The 12727-nt window shown below is 43.6% G+C and overlaps 1 protein-coding gene across 1 annotated transcript; it reads left to right on the plus strand.

Annotated features, from left to right (window-relative positions):
* Positions 1-278: 278 nt before the first annotated feature.
* On the plus strand, positions 279-8420 carry vamp8 (vesicle-associated membrane protein 8 (endobrevin)). The gene is made up of 3 exons (XM_064353455.1): positions 279-667; positions 5220-5387; positions 6161-8420. The coding sequence occupies exons 1-3, from the start codon at positions 653-655 to the stop codon at positions 6347-6349; spliced, it is 372 nt and encodes a 123-aa protein (XP_064209525.1). The 5' UTR covers positions 279-652; the 3' UTR covers positions 6350-8420.
* Positions 8421-12727: the final 4307 nt, after the last annotated feature.

The raw sequence follows: 12727 nt of genomic DNA on the forward strand, positions 1-12727 counted from the left end.
GCGTCAGTGGCAATTAAAATAGTTTACGGCACCTCCTGCCAGCACCCGCACCTTCTGATTTCCAACTATGTAACATATCCTGTTGGCCAAGATGTTTCCTCGCGACACACGTGGTTAGGTAATCTAAACTGATCTGTGCTTACATACATTTATAATCAGCACATTACCCCATAACGACAAAGTGAGAACTGGATGGCCAAATACGCTACACAGTAAAACATCTAACGCAGTGCTTTGATGAAGAAGGCATACATTCGCGATGAACGTGTGCGGGTATAGGCCTATAACGTATACAAGAAGTACATAATCACTCAACGTCACCACCTGCGCGATGACACCCCTCCTTTCACCTGTCCCAGGTGAGAAAACAGGTTAGACGATAGGCCCAGCGCCCTCGTGAGGACGCAAGCGGACGTTAAAAAAAATAGAGGTGGGTCAAAGCGAAGGAATTCACTTTGAAAGAGAACCAGGAAGTTAACAACAAGAGCTTTGGACGTCGGCTCTGAACGGGCAAGAAAACAACAGATTCTTCATCGAACTACGATCTAACTGAAGTAAAGGAAAAAGAAAGGAACATTTAACAGATTTTGTGGGCAGTCTGCTTCATCTCTGCGGGCGTATCGCTTCCACGTATTTTTTTAAAAAAAGGAATATGGAACATAACATGGTAGGTGTCGCCCCGATTGGATCTATTAGGTGTTTGATTATTTATATGTAGGCTATTTAGTCTGTTTTTATACATTCATTAGATGAACCTAGTTTTCGTCTGTGCTGCGCGTGGTTAGTGAACACACTTGTTGTTTGTAGCCTATTTACCAATCTGTACTTTGCTGAACGGGTGCCAATCAAAGGTATGCTTCCTACATCCTACGATATATTTTAAAATGCATATATGTTACTTCCCGTGATGAAACGAGTCCGTTTAAAACTTTTAAATGTTTAATGGCGGAAGCACACGGAGACCCCTGTAATCCAAGACGAGTTGCTTTGTGTCGAAGCGAGTGCGCAATGCTCTGTGCACAAAGTAGCCTGCTGACATAGAAACAAAAGTTTAAGAAAGGAGAATCGCCTACCTTTAACTGTTCATAAAATATATAGCTGGGGATAAATAGCTTAATGGGCCTACTGTCACTGATGGATACGTCGAAATGGAAAATGCGCGACGTTTGGTGTTTTTTTTTTCTTCTGAGTTTAATGAATGGTTGGTGATGACCCAATCACTTGTAACGATTAAAAAGAGGCCTACGCGTGCATGCAAATATACATATTTAAAATGGTTAATGGAGTTCTGAAAATATCGACTTTCTAGGAAACGTTTTTGACGGATATTAATTTCAACGATTAAATTGCAGTAATGAGCCAGCTCGAGCTTTATTGGTGGCATTTCCGTCGGCAGTTCCGTTTCTTCGTTTGGGAGGACGTTTGAGCAATTGGGGGCGTTCAACTGACATTTTAAGACCTTAAGTCTTTGCGATGGCCGTTACTGCTTGGTATGTGACTCAAAACGGGAACACCTTGTTTCTGTAACAACAACAGAAACAATTTGCACAACTATAGATGTGCTCCTAAGTTTGTGGTAAAACAAATGTATTTCAATAACAACTAATTACCCAAGAAATAGGCTAGTGGATTCTTTCTTTTGTTTGTTTCCCACTCGTGTTTTGGTTGTAGATTCCTTGTGTTATTCTTAGAAAGCGCATTGGTGCACCTCGAAGATGATGTCCCTACATTTGTAAGAATTTAAGCATGTAAGGCAATGGCTTGTGACAAATTTGTTCATTGATGTCTGAATGTTGATTTTTATTAATGTCGAATTTGTGACAGAGAGGCCTGCAAGTGTTGTTGTTCCTGGAATGTGCTACTTGGAATGCATGCATCTTCCATGGTTATCAGTCTGTCAGTAACTCGGGTAACTTTAATTATTTTGATAGTTTAATGTAACTCCCGCCAACTTTAATAACAACAAAAAATAAGCAGTAAAAATAAAGATTGTCCGCACGTTTAGGCCTACAACTCTGCAAGAGCATTGCCCATTCAGAGACGGTCATCAATATCAGCGATGCTCCAACTGTGGCATCGCGTGAAGCAACACCAGATGAGATGACTTGTCAAAGATCAAGACAGATAGCGGTCAGATGGCCTTCTGACGTTTGTGCACTCTCACTCGTCGTGCTCGGATGCCAGTGTCGTCTGGCATGACCGTCAGCGGACGCTGAAAAAAGTGATAAGGGGAGGAAATGTTTCGGGGGCAGTGCTCGTCCGGTCCCTCGTGGGATGTAAAATCGTCATTTAGTTGGTTCGTATGGTCCAGTGCCTCTGGGTTTGGCTGCGGATGGTGCGTGAAGATTTAAAAAAAAAAAAAGTTTTATAAAGTGAAGTTTCAGCAAACTGTCGCCCGTGTATCTGTCGGGTCACTCTGATAATGTAGACTATCATCGTTTCATCATTAAAGAGCGATGCGAAAATTAATATTGGATTTAAGTGTGGGTGTTCATGGAAGTGTTGCTGTACTAATGTCTAATGTGCCAGAACGCGTCACTCACTGCATATCACCTGTTAGGCCCATACCCCCAAAGTTCTTTTTCCTTGACTCTTTTTTTTTTTTTTTTTTCATGCTTGCATGCTAAATCTTGTGTTGAAGTGTCTGTTCGCCTGGCGAGGGCTAGGGAGGTCAGCTGGCAGTTAACCAACTCTGTGTATACTATGCTACTCCGCTGCACGATTATAGGATTGGCATGGGTGCATTGTCCCGTCTATCAATCCACAGTGCAAAATAAAGGGGGAAGAACGATTCACTGCGCTAAACTGCTTGTGCATTACGACGTAGAAGGCCATAGATGCATTGTTCCTCATTGGTCTGTTATGAGGACGGCTGCTCATCAAGTTTCATTTCAACATTCTGTAGTTGCCTTTATGTTTTCCTTAGAACAGTCATTGCTTGCTTCAAATGCCAGTAAGCATTGTGACATCAGCATTAGAATGTTCAGTTGAGAACGCCTCCAGTCACATGCTTGTGATCTCACACCTTAAAGGGTTAAGCACAGAATGCCATTTGAGAGTGCTCAGCCATTTGGTGAGGTTCGTGCCGAGCTGTTTGTGGCCGATACAGGTTGAGATACTGGGTGGGTACCGTGACGAAGCTCATCTTGCCGTTGCCTGGAGACGGCTTTGTTTGTGACCGAGCGTACCTGTGCGTGTCGCCTCATGGGACATGAAATGGGTGTGCCCTGCTTTCCGGACAGGTGAATGCACACACAAACGGACGCGCACACACACACACACACACACACACACACACACACATACACACACATAAGAATATAGGCAGACACACACAGACCCACACATAAGAATATAGGCAGACACACACAGACCCACACATAAATACACACAGATACACATGTACACATAGGCCCACACATAAAAATACATACAGACACACACATAAATGAAAACACGCACACATGCATAAAAATACACACACACACACACAAGTTGATTTCTCTCTCTAACGTTTGCATACCAACAACTTGTGCCGCAGGTCTGGTTCAAAATTGGTCTTGTTTGGCACTTGTTGAATGTCCTGGAGGCAGTGGAATAAAATGTACATGTAAATAACCTATTAAGACACACGTACATTTCAAACAGCAAATAAGCTGACATGTGGTGTTGAAGCTCCCGGGGCATTCATTTTCTAAGCTCTTTGGAAAAACGAAAATGAAGTGGATTCCAAGTGTTGCTGTCAGAAAAAAATTTTGGCAGATCTTTTAAATAGACTTTTTCCACTGCACGCACGGGAACAAAAACAATCCCAAGAATTTCCCCGAGTCAGTTTCTCTTGCTATGAGAATATATTGAGTAGAATTACATATTCAACCCAGGCATTTAGCAGATTCTTTTTAGCCAGAACAGCTTGCAGACTTTACATTTAGCAACAAGAAAAGCACCCTTATAGCTTGATATGTGTGCTGCCATACCAAGTACTTCACTTAAATAAAAATGAAAAATATTTCGACATATTTCACGGCTTTGCGGATGGCTCTTTGTACACAACCAACGTGTTGAATCTGCGCAATGGCTGTGCATAGGACAAACTGTTATCTGTTAACATACTGACTCACACTTATCAACCGAGTAATTCATTCATGATGGCAATTTAGAAATGAATCACTGTTTTATGTAAGCACATTAGGTTGTTGGCATTTTCCTGCGGGTTGCTGTGATGACCATCTTTCCCAGCGCGCAGGTGATTGCGTCAGGTGTGAATACCTGTACAGTGCTCGGCCAGTGACGGTAACAGGAAGGGAAAGGTATTCCGGTTGCTCTGGGGCTGCCAGGTGTTCTAACCTCTTCAGACAAACCAAACTATGCAGTTCTTTTTTTTTTCTTTTTTTTTTTAACCATCAGTTATATTCATATGTCTAGATGTGACCTGCTGTTGTGTGTTTTCAGCACAGAGAGTCTCACTAACGATATTTAAAAGTGCAACGGAGCATTGGTCTTTCCAAAAGTCAGACCCATTTTGCCATTTCAGAAAATTTCACAGAATTTTTGTATATATATATTTTTTAATTGGGCTATTTTATTTTACTTTATTATTATTATTTTTTGTTCTCCTTATTTGGAATTCTCAGTCCTAATAGCTGGCCCTTCCTGTGTTTCTGGTCCATGAGCCCCCCCCCAGTATGTGAGCACACATAACACCCCCCCCCCCTCCCCAGTATGTGAGCGCACACAGCACCCCCCCCCTCCCCCCAGGATGTGAGCACACACATAGCCCAGCTGCTCCCTCCTGTCGCTCCACGCTCCTCCAGCTCCTCTGTGCAGTTACTACCCTGGAGGCCTGTAACCCAGGCCCAACCAGGGGCCGGCACATCGCATCCCCTCTACCAATCACACGCCCCCCCCACAGTATGTGCTCGTCTCACTAAGACGCCTCTCCGTCAGTGTCCTGGCTCATGTGTTTGAATGTGGAGGAGGAGGAGGAGGAGGAGGAGGAGGGTGGAGGGTGGAGGGTGGAGAGGCTTTTCAGAGGCTAACCCCTCCGCCTATCACTGGCTGACTCCTCCCATCCATTTGGAAGCAGCCAATCGGAAGCCTGAAACGGAGCATTCCGCGGGTTCCGGGCGCTGCTCTCCTCGGGGAGGGAGTTGACGCGTCGTTCTCGATTCGCGCTCTTCTCTCACTCTCCATCACATCTCCCCCCCCCCCCCCGACAGGAGCAGGGGGGCGAGGAGGAGGCGGTGGTGGAGCAGAACCGGGTCAAGGCCCTGCAGTCCCAGGTGGACGGGGTGAAGGACATCATGACGCAGAACGTGGACCGCATCCTGGCCCGCGGGGAGCGGCTGGACGACCTGATGGGCAAAACGGAGGACCTCCAGGCCGGGGTGAGTCCTCCAGTCCTGCTTACTGCCCTCCGGTCCTGCTTACTGCCCTCCGGTCCTGCTTACTGCCCTCCGGTCCTGCTTACTGTCCTCCAGTCCTGCTTACTGTCCTCCAGTCCTGCTTACTGTCCTCCGGTCCTGCTTACTGTCCTCCGGTCCTGCTTACTGTCCTCCGGTCCTGCTTACTGTCCTCCAGTCCTGCTTACTGCCCTCTCGCCATTATCTCTCTCTCTCTCAAACACTCTCTTTCTCTCTCAATCACTCTCTTTCTCTCGCTCTCCCTCACCATCTCTCTCTCTCTCTCACTCTCCCTCACTTTCTCTCTGTCTGTCTCGCTTTCACTTTCCCTCTCTCTCTCTCTTTCTCTCTCAATCACTCTCTTTCTCTCGCTCTCCCTCACCATCTCTCTCTCTCCCCCTCACTTTCTCTCTGTCTGTCTCACTTTCACTTTCCCTCTCTCTCTCACACTTGCTCAGTCATTCTTTCTCTCTCTCTTGGAGACGTGCTCTATCTCTCATGCGTGCTCTTGCTGTCTCACAAGCACTCTCTCCTCTCTCTCTATCCCCTCTCTCTCTCTCTCCTTTCCCCTCTCCCTCTGCTCTTTGTCCCCTGTTTGTTCTGTTCATCAGTTTGTGTCCTTCGCCACAGAAGGCTAACAGATCTGTGCTCTTCCTTTCTCTCTCCTCCATTCTGTCTTTCTCTTCTACCCTGCCTCCACCCCCCCCCCTTCTCTTTAACTCTTTAACCCCCCCCCCCCCTTTTCTCTGTCTCTCCAGGCCCAGAACTTCAAGCACACGTCTCAGAAGGTGGCCCGCTCGTACTGGTGGAAGAACGTGAAGCTGGTGGTGGTCATCGTGGTGGTCGTGCTCATCATCATCCTCATCATCATTCTGCTGGCCACGGGAGTCATCCCCACCAGCTCCGGCACCACCCCCCCTGCCCCTGCCCCCACCAAAAAACCCTGAGGAAAAACTGAGAAGCACTCTCACCCCCCCTCCCCCTCTCCCAATAGCAGCTCCCCAAAAATCCCCCAACCCACTCAAATCGCGTATGTAATCTGGAAAATACCTACAATGCCCAAAGCAAACAGATGTACACACACACAAGCAATAAAAATGCATATCCGCAAGTGTACAAACCCGCTTCCTTGAAGCACACGCATACTCCGCTCCTTTAGAAATGTACAGTGGTATGTTTCACACTGGACTGCTGCAGGCCAGACCACAAAAATACCAAGCATTTCCTCCTGGGGTTTCCTAAGCGTGTAGTACCGCTTTTAACCACTAGGGTGCGGTAACTCCTTTGAGGAAGGTTATATAAGACTACACAGCCCAGTTTAAAAAATAAAAAAAATTTTTTTATTACAGATGGATAGGTAAGCATCATTTTTTATTCATAGTTCAGCTGTCGTTGGTTTGTGGAAATGGGGTTAGTGACAGCTAGAATGAGCCCAAAATTAGATGCTTCAAGGAGCTTCTCCTCAGATAATTTCTGTCCTGACACCATTCTGCTTGTGAGCCATTAACTACTTATCACAAAGCTTTTTTCTTTTTTTGTTCACGGATGACAAGGAAGGTGGAGGTTAATTTTGTTATCTGCTATTAGCTTAGAACGAGGGCTGTAGTCCTGAAGCTGTTAAATTAGCTTGTTAGCACAAACACATATTGAAATCTTGTGGCAGTTGCCATTTTAAGATCAGTTTACTGACTGTACAGCGGTCTATCCTGTATTTGAAGGACGGCCATCGGTGATTGAATCAACGGTTTCAGTTGCAACTCGTATGCAACCTGTGATATTGGCCGATGTGTAAATAGAGCCAAAACACAATCATTTTAGAATTAATTGGGAAAGGGCTCCAGTGGGTGTTTGATGGGAAAGTTGGTTGTGATGAGGCACATTGTGGTGCCACTGATCCACACTCTGGTGAAGGGGGGGAGGTTACTCTGAATAGTTACATGAACATAAGTAAATAGGGAAATTATAGTATAAATATATTAGAGGGAATGTATGCAATGAGAACAGTCATGCTGTATTGTATTTTTTTTTTCTTTCATGTATTTTGTGTCTCTTCTTCCCCCCCCCCCCCCCCACTTTGTTAGATTGAGCTTCAGCTAGCCTGGTTGCCAGGAAGTCTCCAGGTTTCCCTCCATCCCCCGATCATGTGACCAATGCAGCCAGTCAGGTGGGAGGGTGGGCTGGCGTCACATTGTGTGTTTGCTCCATTGGGTCAATCTGTGTTGTCTGCCTCACTGGGGAACAACGAGGCTCGTAGGCACAAAGTCCCTCAGAACAGGACCACAGATCTGGGGTCTGTTCTTCCGTTTGGCTCGTAATGGATGAAGTAAAGCTATGGACCACGAGAGCCTGATCCTAGTTCAGTCATTCTGCTCTGAGAGACTTTGTGAATACAGGACTCGGTCACTAGACTTGCTTGTTCCTGCTGTGGATGCCACCCCCCCCGCCCCCTCTGTCTTTGACCTTTCCTGTAACCCCGAACTGAACACTGAGGCCAGTATCCATGATTTGCAACGCACCAGTATAGCCGTGAGCCTCCAGCCCTCTAGGGGGCACTCTAGTGGGGCAGGGGGGCAGTCAGATTATTGGAAAGCAGCTAAATTCTTCACCATGCCTTAAATTCATCATTCAAAATGAGCATGCACGGAACCGCTATCGCCCTCCCACCCCCCACCCCCCTCCCCGGACTGGAACTGGCAACATCTTGCTTGAGAGAGTGTGCTGCATATTTTGCAGCTATGTGTGAAAAATGGCAGTTAGCACCGTTGGTGTTTTGAATGTGAATGTTAGTGAAGACTGTGCGCCTCTTGCGTTGTCCACCTGGCTTTTGCAAGGTCAAGGAATCTTCCCTTGTGCTTGTACATAGCTGAAGATTGTCTGTGTGTGTATATTTGTAAAACTACCAACCTCTAAGCCCTTCGGTATGTTCGAATCAGAGTTTATTTATGTTTTATTATTATTATTATTATTATTATTATGGAAAAAAATTCTTAATGAAATTAAAATACATTTTATTCTGTCTGTTTACTGTGCCTTTTTGAATTGGGCCTTTCAATAATTAAACGGAGAGAAATCAAACCACAGCACAATAGGTTCTAAGATTGTTGCCATCAGAGTGATTAGAATTAAACATAAACATATTTTGAAATGTTTGCTTAAAGCACTTTTCTTAAAAAATATTATTTTGGTCTAAGTGCCCTTTGAAACTGTCATACATTCACACAGATTCAACCAGCTGCAAGTAGTAAGTTATATTTAATCATATGCAGGGCAGCACCTTCTGGAGTCTCAGGCCAGTCCTTGTCTCCATAGGTTTTTAGTTATTTCGCTTTTTCAAAAAATGTATATGAATAAGAAGTCTCTAATAAGCTGTGTATGACTGCAATAAATAGTATTTGCCTTGTGTTTTGGTCTAAACACTGAGATTATTTTATTTCTTACGAGTTCTTTGTTCTCTCGTCAATCGCAATACTTAAAGTTCACATTAAGACCACTAGAGGGAGACATGATACTGAGACGCATGGTTATTCACTGCTGAACCACAAATCGAAAGCTACCCCTTTCAATTTAAGTCAACAATGGTAACAATACGGTAAAAACACGAAGTCAATAGTACGAAGTTAATAAATGTAATCGCGACAGGTGTTTTTTTATTCTTCGTCTAGTGTCTCCCCATGTGCCGTTTTGTCAGATTACTGCGCTATGTCTGCAAGATTGTAGAAACCAGAGACAGTTTGTGTCGCTGCCGAGTCACTGTGCCTCACGTGCTTAGATGGGCCGGTCGTCCACTAAAGCGCGTGAGATGTACTGCTCACTGTCGGACTTCGTGGCCATATACGGCTCCCCCTTTTCCCTGCTGCGCAGTCTGTGGCCCCGATTTGGACAACATGGCAGCTGCCACCAACAGCACTTCCAAGGCTTTGCAGTTTTTCTCAAATGTTTACACTCTAAAACTGGAACTATGGACACGATGGTGAAAAATTGAAGCTCATGTGTCAACAACAAAGACTATTCCTGCAAAACTCTAAGCTCAATTCCTTTTTTTCCCACTCAAATAGACATTCTAAATCACATTTTTGCACAACTCTACACAAAATCTCATCATTTAGCACAAATTTCATAATCAAGCCTTGTTTTTTCACATGGAAAACTCTAAGTACCAATTTGTCTCACTCATGCCACACCTGCTGAAACTCAATTGGCTAAACTTTTCTATTATCTATCAGAGCATAAAAGAGACCTCAGGTGACCTCTTTTGTGTTGGAAAACAATGGAGCAACACGCAGCACAGAGAGGTAGAGGAGGAGGTGGACGTGGACGAGGTGGACCAAGAAGTGGGAGATGAGCTAATATTTCAAATGAAATACGTGCAACTTTGGTTGATCACGTATTTGTTTTTTTTGTTTTTTTACAGGCCTACAAACTACGATTTTTATTTTTGCAGTCTGCTGAACAAAGATTTATTTTACAGTAACAACTAAAGATTTGCTTTGTTTTTTGCTTTGATTTGCTTTTTGAATTTGTTCATTGATCTCATATATGATAACAGATAATTACATCCATTGACCAGTCTAAGCATGTTCTAGTTTTGAGAAGACACAAATGTTATCTATTTTGGCAAAACTCGTAATTGCACTGATAAGGAAAATGTAAAAACACTTCTAGCAATGTTCAGTATGACTCATGATGGAACCTGGGTTGTGACCGCAGCCCAACTGGACCTCATTGGCAGGACAATACAGTAAATGTGCATTGTATCATACACAATAACAACAACACTCAAAGTGATAACAGTTCACACACTTTGCTGTACTGTACTGAATTAGAATTAGGTTTACCTAGCAAATGCACTATTTATATGATGATATATTTACTGTATTGTATCATGGCAACAGTCAACCTGCACAACCTATGCAGCTGGGCCTAGCCTGACATTAGCCATCTTTCTGTCTGTTTTTGGAAGTGAAACTGATCACAAAGGGGAATTACAAGATGTGAATGTGTCATCAATGATGCATACAGAGAGCTTATATAATACGATATGACTGTATAATACAATACTGACTGTGTCTGCCTCGTCGCCCTGTCCTAATTCACTAAGCCTCAGGCGCATGTGAGTAACTTCTCCACACACGCGCGCATGCACACGCACACATACACGCACGTACACACGCGCACACACACACACACACACACGCGATGACACCGTGAATGAATATTCCCTTTGTGCTGCCGCTGCTCTGTACCCCAAAGAGCCGCCATTGTTTGTCCTGACGGGAAAGGCAACCCTTTAGCCGTCACGCTGTCTGACCGGCGCCCACAAGACCCGCATCATCAGCTGACGAACAGGGGCGGGGCAGAGAAGACGTGGAAATCAGGGGCCCATACCTTTTAACAGACCTGGGTCCAATACGTATTTGTTTTTGGATTCAAATGCTTTTTTTCTGTGCTCTATTGGTCTTGCCTGGTGCAATTGAGCCTGCCAATATGACCAGAAGTCAGGGTTTGCACTTTTTGAGAGTATTTCATCGGTTCCGATACACCAGACAAGATCAGCAAAGCGTAGGAAAGTATTTGAATCCAAAACAAATACGTAGTTGACCCAGGTCTGTCTTTCAATAACCACTTCTTGCCCTTGTAATCATTGTTGCATAATGGCCTAGCGTAGCCTAGCCTAGCCTAGCGTAGCCCGTCTCAAAGCTAGTCCTGTCTTTGCTATAAAGACCCTTACTGTTCCCCTAATGAAGAGCCACAAGGGAACCAAGTCACATTCTGTCTTTGAAAGCCATTTCACTCAGCTTCCTGTTTTGGTCAGAAATGCTCAGTGTTGGTTACGTGTGCAAACTCCTGAACACCTGTTATTGCACCCGTGACGGTGTTCTGCGTTCCAGAACTAGGCTACGCAACCATGAATTCAGGCAACCCACCCGACAAACATTGTACTGTTCAAAACCTGAATTATATATGTGTGTATGTACAGTTCAGTTTGTGAATATTTGGACAGTGACACAATTTTTCTTTTGTTGGCTCTGCTCTCCAGCACATTGAATTTGAAATTAAACAATGAATATGAGGTTAAACTGCAGACTGCCAACTTTAATTAGCAAGTATTTACACCCACATCAGCTGAACCATGTAGGAATTGTGATCCTTTTTATACATACCCCCCCCCCCAATCTATATTCAATTAATTTTGCTATTATTGTCAGTTTCATAGTTGCTTGATGAAACTAACAACTGGGATATTATCCTGTACTCAAATATGTAAGTTGTATTTCATTTCATTTTTTTTTTTAATTATTAGAAATAATAATTTCCTCAAAATGAAAAACAAACTAGTAGAATACTTCCCATAAATCAGCCAATGCCCTGAGATCACGCAATTGACTGAACCTCACTTTTTTTTTTTTTTTTTTTTTTTTTACATGAAAGTGAAACTGGATTTATTTCATACATACCACTTCCTGTTTTTCAATGGAGAATGTGTGAAATTTTTACAAAAAAACAAAACATTCTTTCCCTATAGAGCCTTTTTCCAAACGCTACACGTTTCATGTCAACAAAATGAATCAACGATTGTGACTCTTTGCAGTGTACATTAAGAGCAGATATTATGTAAATTAAAATAGTCATGTTTAGTACTTTGCCACATATCATTTGAATGAAATGGCTGCTTGGAGTCTGAGACCCACAGACATCACCAGGTGATGCTCTGCCAGGCCTGTACTGCAGCCATCTTCAGCTCCTGCTAGTTTCAGGGGTAAGTTGCCTTAAGTTTTCTCTTCAGCATATGAAACGCATGTTCAGTCTTTTTTTTAGAAAAGTGTAACCTGGCCTTCCTGTTTTTGCAGTCAATTAGTGGTTCACATCTTGCAGTGTAGCCTTTTCTGTTCATGAACAGTTCTGTTTGTGAAGTTTTCTCCAAACAGTAGTTATTGACACATCCATACCTGCCTCAGTATCAGCGCTTTTGCCACATGTGCATTGTTATGGAGGCAAATAAAGAAGAAGAAAAAAAAAATACATGTCTTTGTCCCAGACATTATGGAACTCACTTTGCGCTTGGCTTCAAATACAATAAGGACCAGAAAAACAAGTTCAACTCATGCAAATTTTCTCTGAAAAGTAAAACAATTTAAATAATTAAAATAGTATGAATGAATATGCAAATAATATCAACGAAAAAACTTTTATTGAATGCAATGTTTACAGTACTGTTCAGGGTTCTCAGTCAGAAATCATGTGACGTGTGCCTGATGGGGCTATGCACTTTCGGTCAGAATTTCTGTGGTCACTGTTGTCCTGGTCCTATGAATGAATGATTTTGG

Source organism: Anguilla rostrata, chromosome 10 (assembly GCF_018555375.3).
Source record: "Anguilla rostrata isolate EN2019 chromosome 10, ASM1855537v3, whole genome shotgun sequence".
Taxonomy (NCBI): domain Eukaryota; kingdom Metazoa; phylum Chordata; class Actinopteri; order Anguilliformes; family Anguillidae; genus Anguilla; species Anguilla rostrata.

What these genes read in the sequence shown, in the direction of transcription:
- vamp8 (XM_064353455.1), top strand. An exon ending in CGGAGGACCTCCAGGCCGGG is followed by an intron (nt 5,388 to 6,160) that starts GTGAGTCCTCCA and finishes CTGTCTCTCCAG; the next exon opens with GCCCAGAACTTCAAGCACAC.